This window comes from Cynocephalus volans, chromosome 2 (assembly GCF_027409185.1).
Source record: "Cynocephalus volans isolate mCynVol1 chromosome 2, mCynVol1.pri, whole genome shotgun sequence".
Taxonomy (NCBI): Eukaryota; Metazoa; Chordata; class Mammalia; order Dermoptera; family Cynocephalidae; genus Cynocephalus; species Cynocephalus volans.
The window spans coordinates 162,841,406-162,858,696 of NC_084461.1; the positions used below are offsets into that span (position 1 = coordinate 162,841,406).

Genomic DNA, 17,291 nt, shown 5'->3' on the forward strand with positions numbered 1-17,291 from the left:
TTAAAATTGAAACGTTAACAGATGCTGTCTCTGAATGATTTTACTTTTTATATCTCCTGGTTGCTTTTCTGCAGTCATTTCTTACTTTCTACAATGAATATAAATTATATAATTTATACTAAGAGAAATGCTTTTTTTAAAAAAAGAAACTTAAAGTGGTAATTGACATAAGAATAAAAAACACAATACAATACTTTTGTGATAATGGCAAAGAATAGTTCCTTTTGCATGTAAGAGAGTCCGGTGTAAGGGAGTGGACACAGATCTACACAATGGATGAGACAAATGACACCTAACAAGCAACGGGGGCAGAGGGGGTGGGTGTGTGCTGCTCAAGACTGCGCTCTGGAAGAGCCACAGATAAAGTGTGCACGTGTGTCACATCTGAATAGATTTTCCTCTCACATGATTATAAACTCATGGTGTACTTGTATCTCATTTAGCCAATACATCAGAGAACGAGGTAACTGAAGTTTAGTGTGTAAAGCTAAAATATTTTTAAACAGTGTCATATATTCTGCTTTACTAAACAAACACTTACCAAATATTGTCACCAAGACGTTCAAGCCCTCAAGTACATCCATTTGTTGAAATCGTCTTCGGTTGATCAGAGGATATACCTTCCCTTGGCCACTTCTGTCCAGCAGCATCAGGCCACTCTCTGCACCCACTAGCAAATTCACTCCTGTTTCAAGGATACAGAAAGGCATAAATTTTATGCTCTGCTTGGCAAATAGCTAGGCTGTACAGAAAGGATAACACCACCTAATTTGCCACATTAGATGCCTGAACAAAACTTCATTCGATACCATGGTCTCTTCATGCTTCCTTTATCTTTATTTTCACTGGCAAACTTTAAATTCCTAAGTTTGAGATTTTCTTAAAGACCACTCTCCCCCATCCTCAAGAAACAACTGCACTCAGTTCTCTTTTCCCTCCGTTTCTTTGGAATATTAAAATATTGTGATCTCCCCACATGATCTGTCCTAGCTCTCTGACCAGGTATTGTCATGGTTTCCTGCTGCTTCTGCTGTGGTGTGAAGTCTCCTTCCTGGTTTCCATGCACGTTCTCCGTATCATAAATAGAGGCTGGCTGGCTGATGACACTCTGCCCTGTGCTTGGGCAGCCTCTAAGAACCAATAACTTCTAATTCCAAGTCACACCTCCCTGCTTTTCTACCCACTACAGATTTCTACTGAAATCAGCTTCCTGACTTTTGTCATTTCTATCAACAATGCCACCCTCTCCCACAGCCACTCTGCAAAACTAGCTAAACTGGCCAGCAAATCCAATTGAGACCTCCTCTTCTCTGTCACATATTTACCCTTTCTTCTGCTCTCACCCTACTTTAAGCTTTGGCAACCTTTATGTCTGATGGATGAGACCTTATCTGAGGTACTTAAAAAGGTCTCTCTACTTTCTCATGATTACACATCAAATTAATCCTAATCTTCCTAAAAAACTCACTGAATCATGCCATGTCTTCAAAAACTATCCAATCCACATGGGAAAAGTTCCAAAAGCCTCAGTCTGGCACTCGAGACTCCCTGTCCCTTGAACCGTATCATTCACTTATTTCCCCAAATGCTCGTTTCCTTGGTCTAGAACCTTCATTGCCTAAACCAATTTTGTAACAAGTACCACAGATAACCTTATACCTTATATCAGTTTGCACTGATTCCCTGAACTAGGTAATAAAGTCATGATACAAGGAATAAAGTATTTGTGCTTTTGCAAAGTGATTGCTCATCCAATATTTTCAGTTAGATGAAATGACAGGAAAGAACATCATGGCATGCACACGTGCACATCCACACCAGAGAATTTAAAATGACTAATTGTGAAAGCTTCAAGAGAACAGCTCTCCCAGAGCCCTCCCTCAGATCTGTGCCTGTTCCATACTGAACAGGGGTTGCCCCAATATTTTGAGGACAGTATCTACCCAAGCAATCCTTGTGATGAAACTGGAAGCACCTTTTGGGGTCTTGGGGAAAGTGGGGAACCTGGAGTTTACAAATGGATTTAGCATCACTGCTGTCCAAACTCGAATGAGAACTGCAGCTGATGTGGACGACAATTAGAAACGTGCCGAAGCACCACAGGCTCTGAACTATCATTGAGTCCTCTGAACTATCCTGGAATCCTCAAAAAAGGTAAAAAGTGTAAAGAAAGCCTCAGGAATTCTACGGACAGACATCTACAGTTTGTGGTGATGGCCTGACCTGATAAAATTCCCCCACTGAAATCTGCTTGGCATACAATGCAAGTCTCCTTCTTGCCCTTGTGGAAATATTGCACGTTTTACAAGAGCATCTGTGTGCACACACCTCCACCTCATCACAGGTGCTTTCTGTCTAGTGTTATCTTACAAAGATAGTTTGTTAGAGCCTGATACACTATGAAATATCTTCAGAAAATATGAAGGAAGCCTGAGTATTCACTTAACTACCTGCTTCTCACCTAGAGTAATCTTTAAAATAAAAGTAAGTAAACCCTCCTCAAAATGATACGTATAGCATAAGAAAAAAGGCTTAGTATTGCATAAGACTTATTCTATCATCTATAATTAAGATCTTTAGAACGTACCATCTAGAACAGCACCATCCAATAGAACTTTCTGCTCTGAGGTAAATGCTCTTTGTCCGTGCTGTCCATCAGCAAATGACCACATGCGGCTACTGAGCACAAGAAGTGCAGCTAGTGTAACTGAGGAACTAAATTTCTTTTAATTCATTTAAATTTAAATGGCCACAAGAGGCTAGCCGCTACCATAATGGACAGCTCAGCTGCAGATGATCCTGGTATTCTACAAATCAGGGAATGTCACGGCATTTAATTAGAGCTTATGACCTTACGTTCTTTAAACTTACCATGTGCTGTTGTTTTCATGGGCGAGAAGTTTGTTAATAAAAACATCATACACATCAGATAGTGACTTAATGCTAAGAGAAAAAGTTGCTATCCAATTAAAAATAAATTTATTATCAGTATAAGAGAAATCAATATTTAATATACACAATATACTCCACTCATTTTCATATAACTCTGTTTTTGAGGTTACCCTGACTACATCTCTATCAAGGCAGAATTTATTTGGACATTCTTCTTAGTGTTTTCCCTCCACATACCTAGAAGAGTTAATTCTAAACAGACTTAAAGTTATTTGCCAAAAAGACAAATATTTGCTGATGGAGGCAAAGAGCCAATTCCAAAAGTTCCATTTTATATAAGATTTCAATATTTTCCTGGTCAATCTTCAATAACTAGTAGCTAATAAAAAAAAATCTATGTCAAAAATCTGGTAATAACTACCCAAAATATGAGCCTTGTGCAGAAATACTTACATTATTTGTGATTTCCAAAAATAAACAGCACTCAAACATCAACTTTAAGATTTTATAGTGGGAAAGAATAAACAGTAACAAATAAAGTTGAAAAATCTTTTCACATGCACAAGAATTTGCACATATTCTCCATTACACATCTCCAAGAACAGCATACTTTTTGTAAAGCACTGAGTCCTAACAGTCAAACACAGTCACTGGAAAGTAATAGCCTTGGAAGTTATGGGTCTATGAAAAAAAGAGTGGAATGCTACAATAATTTTTTATAAATATACTTTTTTCACCTTTCAACTGTTAGATATCATTAAATTTTATGATGCTTACATTAGGGCCCCCTTCTTCAATCATTCTGATCATTCACAGATTAGCTGTACTACCAATTACAATTGTGTTCACAGGAATCCTGTGTAAGTTAATGGGAGAAATGGCTGAGAGGTCTATAGTACCTGATTAAAATCTCCTTTAAATGCTATGATAAATTATGATATTATCGGCAAAGCACTATAGTAAGTGCAGATAATTCACTACGAACCTAAGAATGGAAACAATCATGTTCAAGAATATAGGCTAAAATAATCCTGGCTCCAAATAGGGGAAAATTGCCTTATTAAAAAATATAATATGTAGCAATTTACAAAAGTCAGTAATATAAGACGATTACAAAAAAAAATGCTTGCTGCAAGCATTTCCTACAAAATATGAAAAACTAATCTATGTGTAAATTTTACCATTCCAAAATAATGCTATCTATAACGTACTCTGAATTTTCTCCTCCTGTAGGGCTACAGCTCTCACAGTAAATGTTTTAACTTTTTTAAGTCTTAAAGAGGCTTATTTTCAAATTAACTTACAAGGTAACCGATGAGTGCTGTTCACAAGTGGCTGAGGAAATCCTGATGTGCCCCTACCAAGGAGCCTCTCACATACACTGACTTATAGAAACGTATGTAAATGTTAAGTCATCTGCCTATCCTTCTAACATAATGATAAAATAGAAAGTTGCACTGCATTCTTAAAAACACAGCTTGAGATCCCCTCCTATTTTTCTTAAAAGTACTGAAGAAGTTAATTAGAAAAAAGAAGTTTTTCAAAATTTTAGAAGTCTTTTTAGTTAATAAAACATCAGTTAACAGCACATAGAATGGGGCCAAAAACCTTCCAGGAAATTAGAGAAATATAAAATAAGACTGGACCAAGAGTAACCATTCTGGATAAGAATGCCATCAACTGCTCAATACAGATTACCAGTTTTGAAAGAACTGAGATACTTATCACTATCTCTACACTTAGTATACTGTACTGATTTTTGATGATACGAACACTCCCCTGAAAGGCCTTTAGTATGAATGAAAATTATAAAATTCTACTCCCTGTAATGATGGCAACTGCCACTTTCTGAGCATCAGCAATGTGCCAGTGGCAAAGCAGTGACTGCTGCTTTCGTGGGATGCCCATAATCCCACAAAGAGTTAGTTACCTTTACTTAGGAGGTTAATAAAGAAAAGGCCTTATGATATGATCATTAGGGGCTTTCAAATACTCTTTCTCTAGTGATAAGAACAGAAATCCAGATCTCTAGGGATAGAAGAGAAAGCTGGGGTGTCTGCATTGGGAATAGACAACCCTTCCAAAAACCTTGGGAGAGAGGCTGAGCAGAAGCTTATGAGAGAGGCAAGAGAGAATCGAGGACAGAAAAAAATCAAGAAGGTGGAGGACAAGAAAAGGTGGGAGCGTGAAGTTGACCTGATAACAGGCCTCTTGTTCAACGACAGAAGTGGGAGCATTCTGAGGCCCTCGTGGCAGCTGCTACTGCCTTCCCTGTGAAGTAGCAGGAAGGACAGCAGCTGAGCCCGAGGGGCACAGGGTGGGTAAGGGTGGGGAAAGTGACAGGTGACAGCCTCTGTGGGGATGAGGAGCCACTGACATGGCAGGAATAAGATGTGCTATGGACCTCAAACCAATGGATTTCCTGTCTTCTGCCCATTCATACCTGTAATGTCAAAGGGAGTAAGAGAGTGTTCTGGGTAGAAGCAGGGTCCTTGTAACAAAAGTCAACTTAAGGATTTAAGGTGGAGAAGAACATGAACAAAGTGTGGGACTGGAGGAGCAGGGTCTGTCAGGGAGCGAGGAAGGCAAAGGGCAGGGAAGACAGACAGGCAAGCTTCAGAACACGAGAAGGCAGATTCTCCATCAACACCCTCCCACGGTGTCTTAAGTTTGGAAGATGCTACACAAACACCACAGGTCTTCAACAGGTAAAGTCAGCTCAACTGCCCCATTCTACAGATTCTTGGTCAACTGCAGATAGCTTTTAATTTAGATGTTATGCCAAAGTCACAATAGGCAAAAAAAAATGTGGAATGGAAACATTTAAAGAAAAGCATCTTCATTCTCCCTGGAAGTGTGGACCAACTCCCTGTCCCATCATTTTACCCTCCTTCTCTCGTATTTGACTGCAGAAACAAGTGCAAGCACACACACATACCACACCATTCTATTCATGCACCACTGAGCCGACAGCAAAAAGCATGAGGATGGGTATCACGGAAATCTCCCATCCTGTCTGTCACCAACCCTTCACAAAATCCCCCAACCATTCAAAGTAGTACTTCTCTAAAAGACTAACCCACCCTTCAGAATAAAAATGAGTCAGAGGAGCAGCAAGACACCTACCCCGAAAGGCAGCACACAGAATCTCGGAGTTAAACCTCTTCTCGTATTTACAAATCTCTGGGGTGTCACTCTGTGGCCTAGTGTTGGTTGGATTCACAGTGACCACTGAGCCCTTCCAGGTAGGATCTTGCCTTATGGCTTCCGGTCTCATTCCATCACAGGAAAATCCCACTGAAACACAGTACACTTGAAATTATTCTCTTTATACACACAAACCGTGCCTGCCTCCCTCCCTCACTATTCCTCAAGTAAATATTCATATGCCATAACTGACACTGTGTCAAGGAGAAGAAATCTGTAAGAGATGTATATGGAAATAGGAAATCAACTATGTAGCTCATTGCAAATGAGGCAATGCAAGTGGGATGGCCTCTAGCTAAGGCCTGCACCTGTGAACAACCATCATGCCATGCCTAAGCCATCTGAAAGAGCAATGCAACGTGACTGAGTCCTGTTTGTCAGCTGCTTTCTTGTTCCTACTGCACTTACCGACAGAAGTCACTGTTGTCCCACTACATGGAGAAATCTGTAGTAATCTGGGGTCTATAAAAGGTGTAAAGGAGGAAGAAGCTTTGTTTTTCTGGAGTGTGCTACTAGCAGACAGAGTCTGCAATGTAAATTTCAATTTTATTAATAAAATTGACACTCTAAACATGAACATTGAAAAAACATTTCAATCCACTCCTATACTGCACTATTTCCCAATACAAAGCCCTCCTGCATCGCTTCCCAAAAATGCCCTGCAGGGGGCCTCCACAGGGGCCCGGCACACCCCTGGCAGATTGCCTCACTTGGAACAATGCAGGAGCCACATCTCCTTCAGAGATGCTGCTCACTTAGGACAGCAATGCTGCGAGGCACTTACCTTTTTTTTTTTTTTTTTTTAAATGAAATAAATGATCAGAATGAAAACTCCTAAAGGAGGTCTGAAATGTCTTGGTCCCAATTCACTGATTTCTGAATTTGCTGTCCTACCCAAAATAGTCCCATTAATCTATGGGGGATATTGGGAAATCTTAATTTAATTTAATTTAATTTAAATTAAGCCTCTTGCCAGAAAGCTACAGATGCTTTGGTTTGTTTTAGGTGCATCACCATTAAACCCACACCACAAAGGAGCTCATTAGTGAAAGGTGCAAATGACAAACTAAGGTGTACCCTTTTATCTTTTAGGATCACTAGTGTTTGGTTAATAATGTAACTTAAGACAAAAAAACACAAAGAAAGTGAAACAAATTAAGTGCAAATGTAATAACAATTAAAAGCAAAATAAACAGAAAAATAAAATTGCCATTTTAGTGAGTTACAGGTTATAATAAAATACTATACATTAGAGCAAAATGGAGCCAAGTTTAAATTACAAATTTAAAGAGGAATGTGAGTGCAGGTAGATATATATATATCGGAATAAGAAAAGAACAAGTCCACTCAAGTGCTTTTGCCCTGTACCATTTCACTCCCTCCACAGACACCTACAAGTCACCATGTCCTAAAGCCCACACCCTCCTCAGCTCCCTGCCTGACACACTGCCACCTGGCAGGCTCCCCTCCCTGTCCCATGAGCTAGTGGCCAATCTAGCCGCTGGCAATCTGAAGCCAAGCCTACCCAGGATGCAGTTGACTTGCCCCTGTTCCTCAGGAGAGGATTTTTCTGATTCTTCCTAACAAAAGAACTAAAGTAGGAGTGGGCAGTCCACTAAGCACTTATATTAACAAGATTGACTAAAGATGCATGTCAACCTCCCTCAACTGTTAGACACTTTTAAACCAAGGTTCCTGCGAAATCAAACCCCTGTTTAATTAAGCTCGTGGTGGGCTCTGTCACCCACCTTGAGCAAACAATCACCCAGCCAGCCCGATTGAGCACCACAGCCAAGCCTTTGAACAAGCGCGTAGAATTTCCTACAGGAAATTTTAAATTACAAGCAGGCTCAGACCTTTGTCCTTCTTGCTCAGCATCCTAATTTTCTAGGTTTCCCCAAAAAGCATTTGGACTCTCCTTAAACTGAGTGATTGCAAATTTCAAGGAAAAAAATTATTTTAACAGGGTTGGTGAAAAACAAGTAAGAGTAACCAACCAACAACTGCCCCCACCCACCCCCCAAAGAAGGGAAAAACAAAAAAACCAAAAGAACAATCCAACCCTGTTTGAAGGAGATTCCTGTACAGGATAACAAGTTTGCCCAGATAAGGCCAAGTCCGCTTAACCAAGTTTTCCTATACTTTATTTATTGGATAAAAAGAATGAAAAAAGGCAGATTCCACAAATGATTTCAAGAATTTCAGGCCAAATGGGTCTGAGAACACAGCAATCATTTTACTTAGATTAAAAAAAAAATAAACTGAATAAAGAAAGCCATGCAGCTACCCTTATCTACAGAAAAGTAAACAGTGAACTGGCAAGTTTGGAGGGAAATTGATCTAGGGTTAGGGGATTTGTACGCAGATCTGGAACATGTTACTTAGGGATTGAGAAGGGGAAGTGACAGAAGGGATCAGGGTAGGTAGAAAAGTGGTGAGGGTGTTGGAAAGGTCTCCTTTGCAAACTAGCTCCTAGGCGGTGCTGGTCAAATCCCAGGAAAGCAGCCAGCTGTGGTGTGAGACATACCTCATTAGCAGTGAGCTTGTCCTGGGGTGTCTGTGGGGACATGGTGGGTGTCAGCTGGCTGGAGGATGGGGAAGAGGAGGTGGAGGAAGTGGAGGAGGAATGGCTTTGCTGTAAGAGATCGGGCAAGAGGTGAATGCGACCGGCAAAGCTGTTGCTCTCATGATGGCTGGCACACTTTTGGTCAACTGTTCTCTGCAGAAAAAACAGGCACACTTGTCTCACTCAAGTGCTGCTGAAATTGCCTACGATTCTACTGATAACTGCTTTGTTTAAGGTGCTGTGTGACTTTTCAAACTCTGTTAAATTACCAAGTAAAAACCAAGGAAAATAACCTGAATTGCTCACACTTCCTTGCCAAACACCTTAGTTGAGCCAACAGAATTCAAAGTACCTTATCTGGTGGCTGCATGACCGAAGCAGTGAGAGTTTAATCAGTTTATCTGTCACACTAACTTCTGTTACCAAAACCACTACTCTTTTTCTTTTCTCTCTGTCTAGAGCTCTAGAAAGTACCCTGTGGCTTCTCTGAATCCCAGTCTTTTCCATGTTCTTCTTACTTTCCATCTGAATGCATTGCCATAGCATGAAACACACACGGGGCAAAGTCTAAAACACTAGCTGGGTGCTCTGTTCTATTGAAATAAGAAGTGTATCACTTTAATGAAGCCTACGCTAAGAAATTAACTGATAGTTATAAAACTTAGCAATCCAGACTGAGCACATCCGTGTGGCACACAATTATTCAATAAGTGAGGAAACTACCATTTTGGAACACAGAAGAGAGACGTTTGCTCTCTGAGTCCTCGGGGCTGTGAGGAGGCTCGTCCCACCCGCCCATCCACTCCTGCTGTAGCACTGTGGATGCTCCCAGCTGAGTGCTCCCAGCAGGGCCACTGTGGCCACTCTGCCACAGCCTCCTTATCTGCTTCTTCCCTCAGAACACAGACCCAGACTGTGAGACTCAGTGCGGTGCTTGCATGAGGACTGCCGTGGACATGCAGAGGAGCAGCAATATGGGATGTATGACTTGGTGCTACCTTCCGTGCACGCAGCACACACCTGCCTCCCTGTCCCTGGGCACTCTCCCCTCGGCTCTTGGTAAGATGAAAACAGATGGTGATGTAGAAACAGCATGAACGAGCAAGTGGGTTAATAACTACAGGAAAAGCTCAGCCTCTGACAACAGAGAGAAGACACGGGTACCTGGCAGATGATCAGAGTGCCCCCCTTGGATGGGGTCATGGCCAGTTCACTCTCTGCATCATCACAGACAATCACGGTTTTCACGGACTCTGTTTCACCATTGCTCAAATTCCGAGATGACCTATGGAGACAAAATCCAGAAGTAAAGGACCCTAATCCACGAGCCAAGGATATCCTGTTTAGACTTTTCATCTTCTTGAAGTCATGAGATGAGGCTACAGGTATAAAGGTTCCTCAAGGAAAGCAAGTGCTCAGCTTTTTCCCTTCAACAAAGAATTGCCTTCTAGTGCAGTTTGTTTCTGATCAAAAAATTAGAATAAATGTTTATGGTTAACTCAAGTAGTTATACCAAACTGAAATTTCCTTTTTATCATATCCTCAAAGCAAAGGGAAAAAGTAAAGCACACGGTGGGCTGCTGAAGAAGGCATATGAACATACAGAAATGAAGAGAAGGGAGACAACACAAGTACTGTCTGCTGCAGAATACATGACAACTAAATGTTAAATGCTCATGGAGTCACGGGACAGGCTTAGAGAAAACGGTCTGGCTCCCAGTGGAAAGAAGGCTCATTGAGAACTCTCATCCTCTTTAAGATACACCCAGGACTGATGTTGCTCTGGTGTCCTCTGGTCCAGAGGTGGACTCACCAGCCCCTTCCTGTTCCATGTCTTCGTCCTTGTCTGTCGTCCACGATTCCTCACTGGACGAGGAGTAGTCCGTCACTTTGTGAGGTGGCCGCACATCTTCCACTGCTCGAAGCCCTATGGCCAGTGCAGTCAAATACTAATGCACGAATAGAGAAAAGACAGTAAGGCAAAAAAGGAAAATGGGAAGGAAACAGGAAAGAATGACAAGTTCTTTATTTTAACTATCAACAAATAGCAACAATGTCAATTTTATAAAACTGTTTTGTAGAGTATTTTCAAGTTTCATAGGAAGGTGAGTTCTTACAGCTTTTGATAGAAAAGACCAAAAAAGTCAAAGTTGATGTGTATACTTCAAATCCCACAACAATGAAAAAAGTAAGAGTCTGCTTATGATAAGCGTTTTTTCAAATATAAGGTAAAATTCTAGATCAACAATTGAATAGAGACAGATGCTTGGGCTTTGTTGTAAAGCTACCTGTCTATATGACAAAGTCTTCTTTTAAGGGAACTATGTAGAAAGCAAGCTTCTAGCTACATATGCCTAATTTAAAGTATTTATTTTTTCTCAAACTTTCATTAGAAATTCCAAACCTATAGAAAAGGGAAAGAAGAGTGAAGTGAGCACCACTTTACCTCTTACATCTCACCTTACCAACCGTACGCAACTTGCCGCGTGCATAAAAAAAGTTCATGACATATAGAGAAAGTGGTGACCCCGTGTACACTGCAGGCACAAGGTGAGTTGGGCTTCTCTCCTGCTCCCTTTGAGCCTTATCCACGTCTCCACAACACTGCCAATGGATGTGAACATCAGACAGAAGAGAATCCACAGCAGAATTTATTTTAAAAGGTTTAATTTCCCTTTACTCTTCTATCCTGAGATACTTTAAGACTCAATCAGTTCACTAAAAATAATTTTCAAGAGTGACTATTATTTATACTCCATATTTTCACACAAAAGTCCAAATTTAAAAGTAATGACTTTTTAAAAAGCAGGCTATGTAGCTATTTTTCACTTTTATTTTTAGCAGTTCCAATTGCTAACACTTTGTTTTCTTCTTCAAAGTTGAGAATATCTTTCTTTTCTTTGAGCTTGAGCCTCTGAAACAGTGATCAAATACTGGGCCCTGAGTCTTGCTAACTATTTCATGGTTACAGCTATAGCTGTAAAAAAGCTATAGCTAAAAGGTTACTCAAAAAAGCTACATTCAATAATAATAATAATAATAGATGCAGCATATTTTATGTGTAACGAAAGCTGCGGTGAAAGTTTAAGGTTTTTAACTACTAGGAAAGAATACAAAGGCAGCTAAAGAAGGAAGAGGAAAGCAGCTGGAACACAAGCTAGGGTCTCTGCAGAGGGGGGCTTACCATTTCGCCCTTCACCACAGTGGCAGTTTCAAGGGGACCAAGAAGCCATTGTTGATGAAGAATGCACAGCGTGAGGAAGTGTGGCAGAAAGAAGAGGAGAGGGGCGAAGTATAGAGGTCAGCTCAAGCAGGAAATCAAAACTGCATCAGGCTTAAAATTCCACCAAGTGTATGCAGTTAACAAGGTCAGTTCCTATGACAGGGCTTAAAGAAGTTCACAAAGTAGTCACAACTATCACCCCAGGTACCAAAGGGCAGAATTAAAGCAACAGATGAGTTTAAGAACGTGATTTTTTAAAAATGTATTCTAAAAGCCAGTACTATGCCCAACTCAACAAGAATAAGTAAAGGTTAATGCCAAGCAAAGAGCTAAGTGTCTTGTTTCCTTAAAAGGATTTTTTTTTTTTTTTGGTGGCTTGTCAGTAAGGGAATTCAAACCCTTGACCTTGGTGTTATCAGCACCATGCTTGCACCAACTGTGCTAGCAGCCAGCCCATAAGGAAATTTCATTAAATAAAACCTACACTTTGTTCTGTGTTTCTTTCTAAGGCTGACTGCACACACAGTGTGTGGTGGAAATGCTAGAGAAAAGGTACTGAAGACTTCAAGATGACTGTAGAACACAAATCATGTCTGGAGATTAGGTCATTCCTTATAAGTTCTCAAATCTGTGAGCAGACTCAACAGAAGGGACTGCAGGCCTCTAAACCACATATTTTTTAATAGAAAAGATCTTGCTCAAGCCTGAAATAAGTAAAACTGATTTTGTGCAATCCTGTCCACAGGCTTGAGAAGTCTAAAAACTTTTTTATCTTCAGGGTGTTTTGCTGCATTTTAAAGGCACTGAGATGGAGCGCCTTCAGACTTGGATGATGGTGTCACATTCAAAAGAGACAAGAAAGGCAGGTACATATACACATGTAGCTGTATATCACAAAGCTGTCCTAGCTCACCTCGCCTTCTGTTTCTCCCCCCGAGCCTCCGCCCATTTCTCTTAGGCCCACCCATAGCTGGCAGGGTCTCCACACACAGGTCTGAACTCCAGGGCAAGGGCGGGGACCCAGGAGAGCTCTGGCAGGCGTTCTGACTCCTTCCTTAGAGTCCTCCATCATCACACTCTACTCAACATGTGCTCACAATTTATACCTCACTATGCTCTGTCAGTAATACAGTAGAGGGACTTTCTCACTAATCTTTTATTATGGGGCTAAAATAACCAATTCTGATGAAATCTTATGCTGCCAGGTAATGGGAGGATGGCTAGGCAGGTTTGCACTTTGGCAGTATTCTTCATCTTGTGGTGTTTTGACCTCTGACTATACAATCTCTCTGATTTTCACTGTACCCCGGAGTCCATACTGAAAGAAATGAGTTCAGACCCTAGCTCATTGAGCTAAGTAACTTGGACAAGTTTGTTAATTGCACTAAACTGTAAAGTGCTCGCGGTGCTAGGCACGTGTAAAGCTTTCAAACTTTAGCTCTTTATGATTAAAGTTATGGCAACTATTAGTGTCATTAGCAACCTACACTAAAACATTGTTTTATGCTATGCAGCTATATGCAAACCACAGGTCTTTTTTACAGATTAAGAAGGACTTCCAATATACTGATCACAGCCAAGGTTGTTAACAGGGAAAAGGCAAAGGACAGGCAGCCTACATCTCACTCTGAAGCGTTCCCCAGAGCCACTCTGAGACCCAGGGTGGGAGCCAGGCTGGGAACCTGAGTTGCTGGACCCTGAGGAGCTGCCACTGCCAGGCCTGGGCACCAGCTTCTCCACTCTCTTCCATAGGAGCCAGGGCTCAATACTGCTGTTAGAAAAGAAGAAAGAAGAGCTAAAGTTTCATCCAAGATGTAGTACCAAATTATAAAAACATGCATGATGTGTGCATGTGATGTCTTTAAAAGGAAAGGATGAGAAAAACAGCCTATAAACAGCATTTAACATTAAGTTCATCAAAAGTTATGAAGACACTATTTGCGAATTTTATCTTGGATATCTTAACAAAGTAAAAACACTATATGATACCCTAAAATTATCAGACCTAAAATCTCCATCAGGTGTGAGATGCAACACTACTGTTCAGGCTAGAAGTACCACCATTTCTGTCACAGCTACAAACTCAGTTCTTAGTATTATGAAAACAATCTGTTTCTATAATTACACACAACATTAGATCCTGTTTCTATGCTGCTGTTCTCACCCCATCTGTTGCTACCCTCCAAAAGCTGACATAAAGGATACTCCTTTGTATGAGCTGTGTTGGAAATGTTACAGAAAGCATGGGCCAGGTTGGATTTCCTGCCACAGGCAGACCCACAGCACGTGTCTGCTAGGTACTGATGACACAGACTTAGTCACAGAAGGATACCATGGTCCACTCTGGTCGTCAGGACTAAAGGGTTCTTTGCAGCTTCTGAGTTATCATCCATTGGACCACTTCAAGTTACACAAAGGTTCCATAGGCAGACAGCTAACTTTAGTGGTTCAGTGATGACCAAGTTACAAAACACCCAACATAATCTTTTCTTCCCTAGGATAGTGCTGGTCAATGAAAAAAATGTTCTATATTTGAGCTATATATATCGTAGCCACTTGCTACATGTGGCTATAAAGCACTTAAGTTGTGACTGGTGCAACTAAGGAAAGGAAGTTTTCATTTTATTTCACTTTAATTAAGTTAGATTCAAATTTAAGGAGCCTCATGTGGTTAAAAGCTACTGTATTAACAGAGTAGCTCTAGAACCTGAAAAGGACATCATTTGGTTACTTCACTAGTCTCCTGCAGACTGTCAGTCAACCATTTACTTTCCTGAGTAACCCCTTTGTGCTTTCCATACCACTCAAAGGCCTCAGGACGCCCTTTAGATAAAAAGCTCCCTTGACGACAATTCTCTTAGAACTGCTCTCCTTCCCTGTTGTTCTCTCCAGTTACTCTTACAGAAACAGGGAGTTTTCATTTCACAATTACTATAATACACATCCAGGTTCAAACCCTCTTTTTATAACAGATCAATTTGATGTTATTCATGTTAATGGATGTTATGGCAGTTTTTTCCTTTTATAGCTGATAATCTCTTTGCCCCCAAACTTCTGTGTTTACGAGCATTTTTATGAACAGAGACAACATTACACTGTAGGAGCCTACACAGTAAACCTGTTGTTAACCTTCACTCTTCCATTACCTGGTGGAGTTTCTTTGTCCTGCTTGGCTATTTTGCTGTCCGCTGCCCTGCAGTGGGGAATCCCAACAGAACAAAACAGGGGAATGAGATGTTGTTCTCACAGGAACCTTCGGGTAGAAAATATAGCACTTAAGTTACTGAGAACGTAAGGAGAAAAGAGACTTCCATAACAAAACAGACTTTTAAAGCAGTCCTAGTTATGCTGGCCTTCCTGCCACTACCCACCCCCACCCCTGACCCTCCTTAGTCTTTCCCTGATATGATTTACAGGTGAGATCGGAATAATCCCAGTTACTAGAATAATCCCAGACTTCTAAAATGCTTAAGATTGTCAGGGGAAAAGCATGTAACTGAAAGTATTACCTGAAATTATACATTAAAAATAACTTTAAAAATGGAGCACTACATGAGAAAATTTTCCTCCGAAGAATGTTACACAGGTTTATGTTGCAGCCAAAAGCAACTTTAGAATACAAGGAGGAAAGGGAGACCATTTCCAGGTACTACATTAACTAATCATGAATATAAAAATTAGTCTACCTAATCCAGGAACTCCTTAAACTATTGGTGGCCAAAAAGAAAGATTTTCTATTTATGGTAAGTTTAACTTTCAGGACAAAAACTTATCCTGTACTCTTGAAATATATCTAAAGAGGGAAACAAGGTTGTTAAAGAACAAGCGCTGTCAAGCCTATTCCTCTAGTCTCTCTGCTATTCCGTTTCTGTTCATTTACTGCCCCCCCTTCCCACTTTGCTTTCCATTCCCTCCTCTCTAGCAGGAGTGGCCCATCTGCTAACAGGCCTGCTCTTCTAAGACTCAAGAAGCTGCTAATGTCATGTCGTTACCGCCTCAACCCAACACACCTTTGCATCAGTAGCAGCTCTTCTTTCTCTTTTATTTTAACTTGTCCATACTGCAATTCCCCATCATCTGAGGGAATTATTTATTGTAAAGCACATTCAAATTCTCATTTGAATTTGTGCTTCAGAACACCACAGCTACTTCTGTCATAAGAATGTGAACTTTTGTCCCCTTACACATGAAACTCCAGTGACAAGCAACTCAGGCTTAAGAAATTGTTCCCCAAACTCTGGATTACACAGAGCCAAGAAGGAAAATGTCTACAAGTTAATTATTCTCAGCGAGAGAGCAGGAATCAGTGTTTTAAGGATCTCTAAGATCGTTGGTCTGGGTAATCTTTGCTGTCTACTCTCCTCTACAGACAGCACAATGGGTTCTCTTTTAACCACACCACAGTCAGCAGACACGAGGAGAGGCCATGACCTTTGCCCTGACTCACTTCAAAATCCACACCCAACCTCCTGGACCATAACATTTTGGGGGTCTTGAAATCTTTGAGAATCTTATGAAAGGCCCGTTTCTCAGAAAAATATGCATATTTGAGCAAGTGAAAAATTCTGCATGGAACTTCAGGGGCACCACTTGCTCTCTAAGGCCTATTCATGGAACTGGCCAGAAGCCAGGGATCACAGGGACCACTTACTTACTTTAAAACGCTTGGGAGAAAAGGTTCTGGCTCTCCCTTGAAGTGCTTATAGTACTAATTCTCTAAAAGCTAAAGTAAAAAAATCTTTGTATTAGGGAAGAAATCACTGACTCTAGATATTCTTAATAAGTACAACAAAAATCTTTAAAAAAAAAATCCTTTTCCCTATCACCTGAGTGTTTGTCCTCTTTTAGTCTCAAGTCACTCCTGATCTTCTCTTCTCTTTCTAAATGTGGTAACAACTGAACTGTGGATGTTACAAGCAGACCATGGCTCGGTGGGCTATCGCAGGGGCCTCCTTAACCCACAGCAAAGCTGGCTGTTGCTACCTGTGGCTCTGCTGGTCTCTGCAGGGCAGGATGCACAGACTCAGAGTTGCCACTGGAGAAAGACTGATCGGGAAGGCCCTGGTGGTTCCAATACTCTGCCTGTCTGCTTAGACTGGTTTCAGGGGAGCTATGGTTAGTTTTCCTAAATCTATCTTCCACCTGCATCAGAGAATTAGAACACATAACTCAGTGTTAGTAGGGAAGAGCAGAGGTGCTGAAGAAAGTCTGAAGGTGAAAGGACTCTAAACACAATTTTGTTTTCTTCAGCTATAAGAAAGAGAGGGGCAGCCGAGGAGAAAAAAGAGAGAGACAAAAAAAAAAAAAAAAAAAAAAAGGCAGATGAAGCAGGACTAGGATTTGATTCAGGAAAAAGAAAATGTTTATAAAGATAAAAATTAAGTAAGGCAGCCTCTAAGACCT

At 40.8% G+C, this 17,291-nt stretch overlaps 1 protein-coding gene across 1 annotated transcript in view; it reads right to left on the reverse strand.

Annotated features, from left to right (window-relative positions):
* The window catches only part of LOC134370672 (mitogen-activated protein kinase kinase kinase kinase 4-like), an 83,433-nt gene that overhangs the window by 13,268 nt on the left and 52,874 nt on the right, over positions 1–17,291 (reverse strand). The window contains 12 exon segments of the mRNA XM_063087696.1: positions 545–685; positions 6,019–6,189; positions 6,508–6,625; positions 8,627–8,818; positions 9,830–9,950; positions 10,442–10,614; positions 12,620–12,725; positions 13,510–13,659; positions 15,035–15,141; positions 16,872–16,935; positions 16,937–16,988; positions 16,991–17,030. Of these exon segments, the coding sequence (XP_062943766.1) occupies positions 545–685; positions 6,019–6,189; positions 6,508–6,625; positions 8,627–8,818; positions 9,830–9,950; positions 10,442–10,614; positions 12,620–12,725; positions 13,510–13,659; positions 15,035–15,141; positions 16,872–16,935; positions 16,937–16,988; positions 16,991–17,030 (1,435 nt within the window).